Source organism: Euprymna scolopes, chromosome 10, assembly GCF_053919585.1.
Source record: "Euprymna scolopes isolate OS-2025 chromosome 10, ASM5391958v1, whole genome shotgun sequence".
In the NCBI taxonomy this organism is placed as follows: domain Eukaryota; kingdom Metazoa; phylum Mollusca; class Cephalopoda; order Sepiida; family Sepiolidae; genus Euprymna; species Euprymna scolopes.
In genome coordinates, this window is record NC_136491.1 from 15,096,136 (window position 1) to 15,109,199 (window position 13,064).

At 35.0% G+C, this 13,064-nt stretch overlaps 1 protein-coding gene across 3 annotated transcripts in view; it reads right to left on the minus strand.

Annotated features, from left to right (window-relative positions):
* Positions 1 to 13,064, minus strand: part of LOC145285807 (small ribosomal subunit protein mS35-like) — a 114,123-nt gene that overhangs the window by 36,463 nt on the left and 64,596 nt on the right. For all 3 annotated transcript variants that reach the window (XM_080134214.1, XM_080134215.1, XM_080134213.1), the window contains exons 5-6: positions 10,482 to 10,621; positions 975 to 1,084 (exon numbers count right to left, since the gene is read on the minus strand). In XM_080134214.1, the coding sequence (XP_079990340.1) occupies positions 975 to 1,084; positions 10,482 to 10,621 (250 nt within the window). The remainder of the gene's footprint in view (positions 1 to 974; positions 1,085 to 10,481; positions 10,622 to 13,064) is intronic.

Genomic DNA, 13,064 nt, shown 5'->3' on the forward strand with positions numbered 1-13,064 from the left:
ATTAACAAAAAAAAATGGATTCATCATATTCTGTGAGTGTTAATTAATAAATACTGAAAATTTTATTAAAATTGGTTGATTTCTTGAATTTTGGTGAATTTTTAAATGGGTGCCCGGTGTTGCCCGGATGTTTCTAGGTGTGTGTTGAGCAAATAAAAGTTGTAGTAGGTAGGCAGGCTCAAACCCGTGATGCAAAGGCGGAAAGGAAAGTAGTGGATGTGTTTAAGGGTGTTGGTTGAGCAAAAAAAAAAAAAAAAAAACAAAGGAAAATTGCGAGCACAAAAAAAAAATGTGGTAGTAGGCAGGCAAGCTCAAACCCATACCACAAAGGAGGAAAAAAAAGTTTGAAAAAAAAAGTGACGCATTAGTTGTTGCATCCATCGCCAAACCGGAAGTAACTTAGGTTTAAATTAAGGCTAGACAAACGAAAAGAGATGATGACTTTTGAAAAACTTGGTGAAAAAAGCGACAGCTCCCTGTAGAAAACTGCCCAGTTGAGGGTGAACAAATTAATATTTTTGGCCAATTTTTCAATACTTGTCGTCTGAAGAGACGAGCTTCAAAATGATACCAATCTTGTGAAAATTCATCACCTCTGTTGAAAGTTTTTCTGAGACATACATACATTCATACATACATTTAAACAGGCAGGTGAGATTTGTATCAAAGATTAAATACATATGAAATACATTTGAAAGCTGAATTACAATGCAATATTGTGAAAATAAACAAGTATTTACTTGTTTAAAATTAATATTTCGGAGTTAGACTCCTTCGTCAGAATTTTATATATTTTTCCTTATTATCCTCGACATGAACTTAAATTGAAGAAAAAAAAACAGTAAAGAGTCCACATGATGTTCTGTTGTTTTTGTAATGCCGGAAGTATGCGTTTGGCAAATGTGGTTTGAAAGTCAGGGTAGTGTTTTCTGTGGTATAATATAAAATCTTGCAAGTATACAAATAAAACTTACCTATCAGCTGTAAGAGTTATTGTGTCAGTTACTTTATCATATCTATCACCAAGAAGACGTAATATCTTGTCTTTAGCATGATAATCAAGGTTGAGTTTGGACAGCTTCAACTACAAAAAAATGAGAAATATTTAATATAAAAAAAAAGTGATTTTTATATAGAAATATTTTATCATTTTGTTTTTTTTTTTACAAAGGAGTCACCACTTATCAAGCCTCGGAGGCCACTCGAGGATAAGGGTTAATGGGTATACATAAGTAGTGGAAAGTTTGTAAATTGGATTGCTTAGGGGGATGGTTCATCAAGAACTTGTTTACATTGGACTTGAAGACAATCAAATTGTATTCGGCTGGAAAGCATGCAAACGGAGGAGAGTTCCAAGAAAGAAGTTTTTTTTATGGAATCTATGTTTCGGTTTAGGCACAGATAAAGAGTGGGGGAAATTATTGATAGTGGTTTTGACTAGCAAGTGTTTTTCGTGGAAGTTTGACAAGGGGTGGGGACCATAGATTGAAGCTCAGTTGAACACTTGCCATGAAAATAACGATAAAGCAGAGACAGCCTCGCAACATCTCTTCTGTGGGAAAGAGGTTACAGGGAAGAGAAAAGGGCATCCCCCACTAAGCTACGAAGTCTATTTTGAACTCTGTCAAGGCAGGAAAAGCTGCTTTTAGCAGCTCCTGCCCCGATGTGCCAACAGTACTTCATCATTAGTCGTACCTGGCTTTTATATAGGTAGAGAATTGCATCAGGAGTGAGATATCTACTGGAGCGGTAGAAGGACCCCACCATTTTTCCAACAGTCTTAGCAACGGATTTGATGTATGTGTTCCATTTTAGATCAGGAGTAAAGGTCAAGCCTGGAAGCTCGTCAAAACATGAGGCCTCCCTAAGACGAGAGTTATTCATTTCAATTGATGTCAGATGAGGATCAGAGCGGTGATGATGTAAAGATAGGAGCTTGGTTTTAGAAGCATTAAAAGTAACTAGCCACCGCTTTCCCCATTGTACCACGTGCTCAAGATCAGAGAAGAGAGAGTCAGAGAGAACTTTGTCATTTACGGCCTTTGATGTGCTACCATAGATGATAGTGCCGTCAGCATAAATATCAACGAATAATCTTAGGATGTGATTTGGAAGATCATTGATGTAGATAAGGAAGAGAGTTGGGCCAAGGATGGACCCCTGAGGGACTTCAGCATTAATATTGTGAGCTTCTGATTTTTGCCCATCAACAACTACTCTTATGAATCTATCCGATGGAAATGATTTAATAATTGAGAAAACATTTCCAGCTATACCATAGCGTGATATCTTATGAAGTAGACCTTTATGTCATACCCTAACAAAGGCCTTTGATATGTCAAGAGCAACTGCCCTAGAAAGGAAGCCTTCTGCAAGAGATTTACTAATTCTATGAGATATAACTACCAGCACATCTGCTGTAGATCTAGCAGAACGGAAACCATATTGCATGTCACTAAGATTATTTTTGCTGCGGTGGTTGACTACTTCTCTATTTAACACAGATTCCAGCAACTGAGAGGAAGATGACCAATTACCAGAATTCTTAAATACAGGGCAAATTTTGTTCTTCGATGTCTTTATACATATTTTTATTTCTGATGTGAGGTAAACTTTCTTGTATTGTTCCGGCAACATTTAAAATAACTTCCCACCATTTTTCTATGCTTTTGAACAACCGATTTAATAAAATAATAAAGTTTTTCTTGAAACATATGTAAAAAAACACATGTTTGTTGGAACTTTTTACTTTTGAAACCTCATTTAAATGCTAGTTTGATTTTTGAATGTACGATTTAAAAAAAAAAATTTTTTTTTTTTTTTACAAGTTAGTCACCACTTATCAAGGCCTGGAGGCCACTCGGGGATAAGGGTTATTGCGTGTACAGTACATTAGTGTTGAGATTTGATAAAGTGTCTTACTTAAGGGGGCGGTTCATCAGGAATTTGTTTATGTTGGACTTGAAGACATCCAGGTTGTAGTCAGGAGGGAAACAGGCAGACAGAACAGAGTTCCACAGACATGCACTTCTAAGAAAGAAGCTTTGTTCATGCAATCTACGTTCCGGTTTTGGCACATATAAAGAGTGGGGAAGATTTTTGACAGTGGTTTCAGCTAGACGAGTGTTTTTCATGAAAGATCGGCGAGGGGGGACCAGGGATTGGACCTCAGACGAGTACTTACCATGGAAGTAATGATAAAACAAAGACAGGCTCGCAACATCTCTCCTGTGAGAGAGAGGCTGCAGGGAAGAGAAAAGGGCATCCCCACTAAGCCATGAAGCCTATTTTGTACTCTGTCAAGGCAGAATAGAGTGTTTTTAGCAGCTCCTGCCCAGATGTGGCAACCGTACTCTATCCTTGGACGTACTTGGCTTTTATATAGATAAAGAATTGCATCAGCAGTGAGATATCTTCTGGAGCGTACCATTTTTCCAGCGACCTTGGCAATAGACTTGATGTACGTGTTCCATTTCAGGTCAGGAGTAAGGGTCAGGCCCAGAAGCTTATCAAAACATGGAGCTTCCCCTAATCGAGAGTCATCCATTTTAATTTACATTAATGATCTTCTAAATCACATTCTTACATCATTTGTAGACATTTATGCTGATGACACTACTATATATGGTAGCACATCTAAGATCGTAAACGACCAAGTTCTCTCCAATTCTCTCTCCTCTGATCGCTCAAGATCGTGGTACAATGGGGAAAGGAGTGGCTGGTTACTTTTAATGCATCTAAAACTAAACTTCTATCTTTACACCATCAACACTCTGATCTCCATCTGGCATCAAATGAAATGAATGGCTCTCGTCTTGGGGAGGCCTCATCTTTTAATAAGCTTCTGGGCTTGACCTTTATTCCTGATCTGAAATGGAACACGTACATTAAATCTGTTGCCAAGGCCGCTGGAAAAATAGTAGGATCCTTCTATCAATCCAGTAAATATCTCACTGCTGATGCAATTCTCTATCTATATAAGAGCCAGGTACATCCAAGGATGGAGTACTGTTTCCACATTTGGGCAGGAGCTGTTAGAAAGGACTTGTCCTGCCTTGATAGAGTTCAAAATAGACTTCGTAGCCTCATAGATGTCCTTTTCTATTCTCTGCAACCTCTATCTCACAGAAGAGATGTTGCGAGTTTGTCTTTGCTTTATCATTATTTTAATGGCTTCAATCTATGGTCCACCCTCGTCAAACTTTCACAAGAAACACTCGTCTAGCTGAAAACACTATCAATAATTCCCCCCACACTTTATCTGTGCCTAAACCTAAATGTAGATTCGATGAAAAAAGCTTCTTTCTCAGAACTGCACGCGTGTGGAACTGTCTTCCGTTCTCCTACTTCCCAGCTGACTACAATATGGTTGTCTTCAAGTCCAACGTAAACAAGTTCTTGATGAGCCGTTCCATTTTGTTAACAAATTTACCTAATTTCTATTACTAACAATTACTATATTGTTCAATCGAATACTGTACACTCTTAAACCTTATCCTCGAGTGGTCTTTGGGCCTTGATAAGTGGTGATGCCTATGTAAAAAAAAAAAATTGATGCCAGATGGGAATCAGAGCGTTGATGATGTAAAGATAGGAGCTTGGTTTTAGATGCATTAAAAGTAATCAGCCACCTCTTCCTCCACTGTAACACGCTCTCGAGGCCAGAGGAGAGAGAATCAGAGAGAACTTTGTCATTTACGGCCTTTGATGTGTTGCCATAGATGGTCGTGTCATCAGCATAGATGTCAACGAATGATTTAAGTATGTGTTTTGGGAGATCATTGATGTAGATCAGGAAGAGTGTTATAGTTTGAATGTATGATTTTTTTTTAAAATTTTATAGTTTGAATCTATAATTTTTTTTTTAATTTTATAGTTTGAATGTATGATTTTTTAAAAAAATTTATTGTTTGAATGTATGATTTTTTAAAAAATTGTATAGTTTGAACGTATGATTTTTTTTTAATTTTTATAGTTTGAATGTATGATTTTTTTTTTAAATTTTATAGTTTGAATGTATGATTTTTTTTTTAATTTTATTGTTTGAATGTATAATTTTTTTTTTTAATTTTATACTTTGAATGTATGATTTTTTTTTAATTTTATAGTTCGAATGTATGATTTTTTAAACAAAATTTTATAGTTTGAATGTATGATTTTTTTTTTTAATTTTATAGTTTGAATGTATGACTTTTTAAAATATTTTATAGTTTGTAATGTATGATTTTATTTTTTAAATTTTATACTATGACACCACATGCCCCCCTCCCCCGCTGGCAAGTCATTGACCCCTGATGTTCTATGTCGTTGCTTTGTTCTCAATCTTTCATCTTTCTACTTCTCTACATCATCTTGTTCACACTGGTAACTGTTGATGGAGAGCACACTGGTCGACAAAATAAAATAAAGTCCAGAAACAAAGAGAAAATGCAGACTCAGATACTTTAGATTTACATGGGTGGGTATGTTTCCATCAACCCTCTGCATGCTAGTCCACCTGTACGTTCTGTTGAGGCCATGTCAGTCACCTGCACAATCTTCCAAAGTTTTTCTGACCTGACCCAAACCACGATCCGTTTTCAACTTCAATCTTCCCGATTTCCCTCAGAAAGCTTCAAGCGACTAACTGCTCTCAGCCGTATCCAAAATCCAATGGAACTCCCAACTCACGACTGTCGTAAAAACTTACTGACTGTCCTTAAGTCCAGCTCTCTCGTCCCTATTGTTCCCCTGACTCATAGTAACCCTCCCTGCAAAATACCTATAGGTGCATGCTTTGATCTTGGTCCATTGTTTTCTGCTTATCAGTCATCCGGTCATCTGGTCTCTCATGACACCCTGAATTTAAACTTCATCACTAACTGTTCAACTCACCATCCATTGTTTAAAAAAAAAATACTTCTTCATTTATCACCCATCCTTTGTCATATCCAACTTTGCAGCAACAAACGACTTTAATGTCACAATACTTTATCAGTATTAACGGCCTATCAGTCATTACTGTGCAATATTATTATTAGAGGCAAATTCTACAGCTTATGTAAGATCAGGTTGGAAGAAATTTAGGGAACTGCTGCCCCTTTTAAAAAATCATGTTTTCTCTCACAAAGTAAAAGGAAAACTATGTACAGCCTGTGTTAGAAGTATCATGATGTATGACAGTGAGACGTGTTCCCTTAAGGCAGAAAACATTAATAGTTCTCACAAGGTTCGCTTAAGTTTAAAACAATGGTCACTAGTATTAAATAAACTTACTGACGTGAATTGTCTTCTCTTGTTTTTGGTTGAAGTATAGTATATGAATGATATACCTAAATAAATAGGGCACAACACCTCAGGCATTGTGATATTGCTGTAATCCCAAGACTCGATACACGATTAACATGACACAACAATGGCATCGCTATCAGGATGCATGGTGTCACTGTATCTCAGTGCCCAAGTTGTGGTGGTTGTTAACAGCCCACCTCACCCAACTCCACCTAACCAGAACGCAATCCTACAATTCTTTTCCTTTTCTTTATCTCTTTTTCATCCGGACAGCATGGGGTAAGATGTATATTTTTGTCTCTTCGTAGATGAGGACAGAGGCACTCCTACCTCAGCACTAGTAAAGGTTAGTTAGTTTTAAGGAGTCAATTGTGTTAAGTTAATTGTATGATCTGTATGTTAATATTGTAATATATTTTTGTAATAATTTTTGTAAAATAAAATAGTTAAGATCTTATATTTACAATTGTGTCGTGCGTTGTTTGTGCCTGTATTAAATGTCTGCCTTAAGTCAAAGGAAACAGGCTTGAAGACAAAGAAGATTCCAACCATGTCAAACCCTGAAAGAACAAGACGTCATTCTGAGAGAAGAACGAGCCAGCTTCACCCAACATCTCAGGTATGCTTTTTCTCTTCATCTATACAAAACGATGTCTAATCAACAGACCTTCATACGCGGACCATTTCCAGGAAATTTAATGTAACACATGGGTCGGTCACATGACAATGACCGGCATATAAGTGTACAGCGTGAACACACTGGGCAATCCAGGTTGTGTAAAAACACAGATGTTTTGAGGCGGTGACCAAAGTGAAGAACTAAAAGATAAATGAAGCAAAAGAGAGTAAGCAGAACATGAAAACTGAACAAAACGTGGAGGAAAAAGAGAAAGGATGAAGATAGACCAAGGTCCCCATTCCAAATGACAAAAGAGCAAATGCAAGAGTAGCATAGGTTTTATAACCCTTATCCCCGAGTGGCTCCTGGGCCTTGATAAGCAGTGACCCCCCATGTAAAAAAAAAAAAAAAAAAAAAAAGACCTTCTGGAATAGTCTCTTCTGTGGGAGAGAGGTTGCAGGGTAGAGAAAAGAGACGTTGCGAGCCTATCATTGTTTTATTGTTATTTCCATGGCAGGTACTCGTCTGAACTCCAGTCTCTGGTCCCCCCCCTCGCCAATCTTTCACGAAAAACACCCGTCTAGCTGAATCCACTGTGAAAAATTTCCCCCACTCTATATCTGTGCCTAAATCAAAACGCGGATTCCATGAACAAAGCTTCTTTCTTAGAACTGCACGCCTGTGGAACTCTGTTCTGTCTGAATGTTTCCTTCCTGACTACAACTTGGATGTCTTCAAATCCAATGTTAACAAATTCCTAATGAACCGCCCCCTTAAGTAAACACTTCATCAAATCTCCACACTGACGTAATGTACTTGCAATAACCCTTATCCCTGAGTGGCTTCCGGGCCTTGATAAGTGGTGATCACTGTGTAAAAAAAAAAAAAGACCTTCCGGAATAGTCAGAAGGAGTGCAAAGTCAAATCAGGTTGTCAAAGAAGATGTAACAGGATATACAAATGAGATATCTAAATAAATAGAACAAAACTCAAGCATTGTGGCATCGTCGTAATCCTAATACTTGATGCGTGATTAACACGGCACAACATAAAAAGTATAAGTCCCAAACTGACGGACTACAAGCCCTTGTACCCTATCGACAAAAATACCCACAACAAACCCAACAAGCAGCGAAGTCCCACCCCTACACAGTAGAGATCCTTAAACGTAAGAAAGCCTTCTACTCTAATAGTTTCTTCCCCAGAACTGCTAAACTTTAAAATTCTCTTCCGAGTTCCTGCTTCCCCAACGATACTGACATGCAGAAGTTCAAGTGTAATGTGAATAGACATCTTGCTGCTAAACTCCTTACATAGTACCCCTGCAACTTAGGTCCCTGATAGTAGCCCCCTACATCAAAATAGAAATGTGCTTTGTTTGGGGTAAAAATGTAATAAAAAAAATAAAATAATTATAATAAAAAAAATAAGAATATTCCTAAAATTCAGAACTTTTATGACTCCTATTTTTTGTTTGTTTGTTTTTAAGGTTTTAAAATTACAAAGTCATTCAATTGGAAAACATGAGCAGAGTTTTCCGATAGATTAAAGTTGATCGGCATAGCATTTTTTAACTGAGGTATACACTTTCAAGTAATTGTTATTTAATGTATACTTCTAGTTTTGTATCAATTGTGTTAAAACTAAAAATTAAACGCTTACATGCAGCAGACATTCTTGGAAATTCGTTATCGTCTAAAACTAAAGAAAAGAATAATCAAATATAATAATATTATGTTAATAAAGAGTATCTAATTAATCATGTAATTTTCAAAACATTTTCCCATTTTAAAAATATATATCAAGTTAGATAAGTCTTATATTACTTTTTTTTTTTTCCTACATTTTACTAAGGGAGATAATTTATAATCACCGTAGACAAGATTTTACAATGTCCAAAAATTATCCATCATTTCAAAAAGAAAAAAAAAGAAAATTATATACACACACGTACACGTGTAAATATTTTTCACAAAATGCTTAGGATACTTTAAGTACGGTGTGAATGCTAGTCTTATGGTGAATGGTGCCAGCCAAAAGTATTCTCCAAAGTTTTATAGACTTATTAGAAAGACCCTGTACCCATGCCCTCTCCCGCAATTTTCTTAAGGGCTTCATGCTTAAGTTTCTTGTTTGTTATTTTTTGCATTTTTTGTTTAACATTAATTGTAATTTTTTAAACAATAAACTATATAATCATGATCACAGTGTAGTATCTGTTCTGATTCTACACTTCACCTTTTCTGTCCTTGGTCAGTGGAGGAGAAATCCTTCATGACTGAGACAATTTTAATTTTTGTTCCTCTCCATAGTGCCCCTTTTGGAGGAGCTGGATTTTCCCTATATTAAAAACTGACCTTGTGTTTAACTCTGCCCTCGTGGGGAGGCAAATAAATAGGAACTATTATGTATATGGGTCTTGTTCTGTACATTATAACAAGATAATACTGTAAAGATGAGAAGGAAATAAAACAAAAAAATTTTAAGATGCAAACATTAAAAATTGACTAAAAAACAAAAATTTTTCATGATCTATATTATATTTCTCTTTGTCTGTTTGTTCTACTTTTTCTCGGAAACTACTCAGCTGATCTCACTAAAATGTTGCATGGGCCTTTGTTATGATAAGGTGCAACAAACTAAGTATTATGGTATCCATTCAATGCATAGTTAGGGATTAACAGTGATTAGTATTTAATGCAAAAATGAGGAAAAACTTAGCCATATTTAACTATCAATTTAACATTGTAAGGTGTAAGTTTAGCTCATTTTTAACATGCTAAAAAGTTAATCATTTATAAAATATGCAATTTTATAATAGAAATTGAAACCCAAAATGATGTAATTTTAAAATGAATAAAATCATTTATTTTAATAGGCCTAATATTGCATATTAAAAAATAATAATATAATGTGGACACACATATGGCAGCAGTAGCAGCATCCAACATATGCAAATACCAAGGCGTGTGCAAGGTGATGTCACGGTGAGGAAGAAAAGAAAAATATTGTAAAAATAAGAAAAACTTGGTCCCTTAAGATTAAACAAGGACAGAGATAAATGTGTTACACAGATGGGTTAAGAGTGACAGGAAAAGTCACATCCTAAACATGGTTGGATAAAGACAGACTACCATGTGTTCAACACAGCAAAGTCTTGTTAAGCACACTGGAGTGCGAGAAGACTTTTGAACAAAAGACAAAATGTCTGTTGTTTAAACTGGAAAATAATGAGTAGAGTTTTTTTCCTTGTCTTTGTGATCTTGCACTATTGTCTACATGTTAGCACGCATGTAACGTTACAATAATGATTTTATTCATTTTAAAATTGTATTATTTTTTTGTTTCGATTTCTATTATAAATATACATATATGTGATATGGACATTTCTTTACATAGTTTTATGTCATGAAGAAGAAAAAACACTGTATATTATTTTTTTGTTGTTAAAATGGTTCAACAAATATTGTGTGAAATTTACATGATATGATCATCCTAGTCATGGTTTTACTCAGTGTCAGACAAAATATCTGGTTGCTTTTGTTTTGTTTTTAATTTGGAAATACAACAGACTTGAATTTGCCTAACTTACCCTGAATGTAACCACACGTGCCCTAGGATCTCGTAAAGAAGGTCCAGATGTGAGGTAAGTGGGCGATATCACTTCCAGAGGAAAATGCTTCTCACATTTTTCATTGGTTTCCAGTCCCGCAGGCCAATCAGTGCAAAATTCTATGAAAGAAACAAAAGAATAAAAACTGCTAAGTGTTGAGACATTATGCTGAACAAAGATGGCAGCAGTAAATCAAATCGGTGAGGAATCAATGCAGTCATAATTTCGAGTGTTAAGTAATTCCTAGTAACAAAGATGGTGGCGAAGAATCAATGCAGTCCCGATCTTGAGTCCTTTTGAGATAGAAACCGACGGCAAACTAATTGAATCCAAAATTCGACATTTTTTATAATAACTTTTGAAGCTTCTGATTGGTTGATTGTTATAACTGTGGTTATAAAAAATGATTTTGACGATCGTTTTTATAACCAGTTATAACAATTATTTATTTATAATGATTATCATTTCATTAGAAGTCAAAAACATTTTAACAAAAACAAAAACATTTGGTTGCACAGAGTCAGTAAAATGAGTTAATCAACCAGAATCTACTCAATTAGCAGAGAAAAAAAAAGAAAACTTAATTTAAAAGTTTATTCCTACCAATTTTCAAAAAACGAGTCATAATTGATGGTGAAAATGAAGTAAAAGTGCTAGTTTGAATCATATGTTTTATCAAGGGGAGATAACTAAAAACTCAATCTTCACTAATTGTCTTCAAAAACTATTTTCATTAATAATTAACCTTTTACCTTATCGTTTTTCATAATTTTTGTATGTTTTAATTACTGTGACACAATGAAGTAGATATTAAATACATGGTTCTTCTTCATTATTGTAGCAAAATTCGAAAATTGAAATACTGAATTTCAAATCAAACCACTGGTATCTACTGAATTATCTTGTGACAGTAATGAACATATCCAAAAATAATGGAAAACGATAAGACAGAAAATTAATTATTAATGATAATAGTTTTCCAAAAAATTTCAAGTGTGTATACAAATTAACAGCATCAAGTAAGGGGAAGTAACTTGATCCGTCTTGTTACAATAATGGTGGCTGTCGCGCAATCACCTATTTGTACAAAGTGTGTGTTTTATGTAAGAATGCAGTAATGTTTAACTAATTGTGTGGCATGACAATTAAGCAAAAAACATTTCTTATTGTTGAAATTGATAAAAACAGTAAATAGTTATTGTTGTGTTTTAATGAAAACTCATTTTTTCGGCTGCAATAACGAAGAAGAACCCAATATTTCGATTTGTATTAAAGAAAAGAGTTTTCAAAGACAAATAGCAAAAATTGAGTTTTAAATTATCTCCCCTAGATTAAACCCGCAGTTCAAACCAGCACCTAAATTTAGAAATGTCTCAATGACCACCACACACTCATTAACTCTTATCCTCTAGTAGCCTTCAGGCCTTAATAAGTGCTGACCTCCTTGTAAAAAAAAGAAAAAAAAAAGGGATTCTGACAAGATAAACCCAGACAAACTAAGTAAAAAATCACTGTATAATGAATTAATAGTTCTTTTCCACTTTTGCCCTAATTGTTTTCAATTTACTACAAATTTTGTAATGAAATTTAATTAGACAACATAACTTTGGATGTTTTCAATCTGTAACTTGATGTTGATTATGACTTTAGTAGACTTGAATTTCAAGTTATTTTGAAGAATGCAACCAAAAAGACAATCATTACTAATAAAAAGGTTGCAAACTGCATGGAGTATTGTTGCCACATTTGAGCAGAAGCTGCTAGAAAGGACTTATCCGGCCTTGATAGAGTTCAAAATAGACTTCATAGTTTTGTAGGGGATGTCCTTTTTTCTTCCCTGCAACCTCTTTCTCACAGAAGAGATGTTGCGAGTTTGTCTCTGCTTTATTGTTATTTTCATCTCAAATGCTCGGCTGAGCTCCAATCTATGCCCCCACCCACCTCGCCAAACTTTCACAAGAAACATCCGTCTAGCAGAAAACACTATCACTAATTTCCCCCACTCTTTATCTATGCCTAAACCTAAACATAGATTCCATGAGCAAAGCTTCTTTCTTAGAACTGCACGCCTATGGAATTATCTTCCGTTTTCCTGCTTTCCAGCTGACTACAATATGATTGTCTTCAAGTCTAACATAAACAATTTTTTTGATGGGCCGTTCCAAATAAGTTAACAAATTTAACGAATTTCCATTACTAACGATTACTATATTGTTCAATTTCTACTGAACACTCGTTAACCCTTATCCTCGGGTGGTCTCTTGGCCTTGATAAGTGATGATGCCTATGTAAAAAAAAAAACAAAAAAAAACTAAACTTTAAGACATCTTCATCTATAATTCTTGTTACAAACCGTAAGCCCATTTGTTTTAGAATCAAAACTTCTTTGAGAAAAAAACAAAACATTTAAAAAACAAGGTTTTCACTTTCTTTTCCAACTTCATATTCTACGGATTATTCAGATGACTGTTCTCATCTTGAATGTTATTCTCGCAATGTAACATCCCATCTTATTCACGTGCATCATCTCAAACTCTGGAATTTATACAGATTTTTCAACGA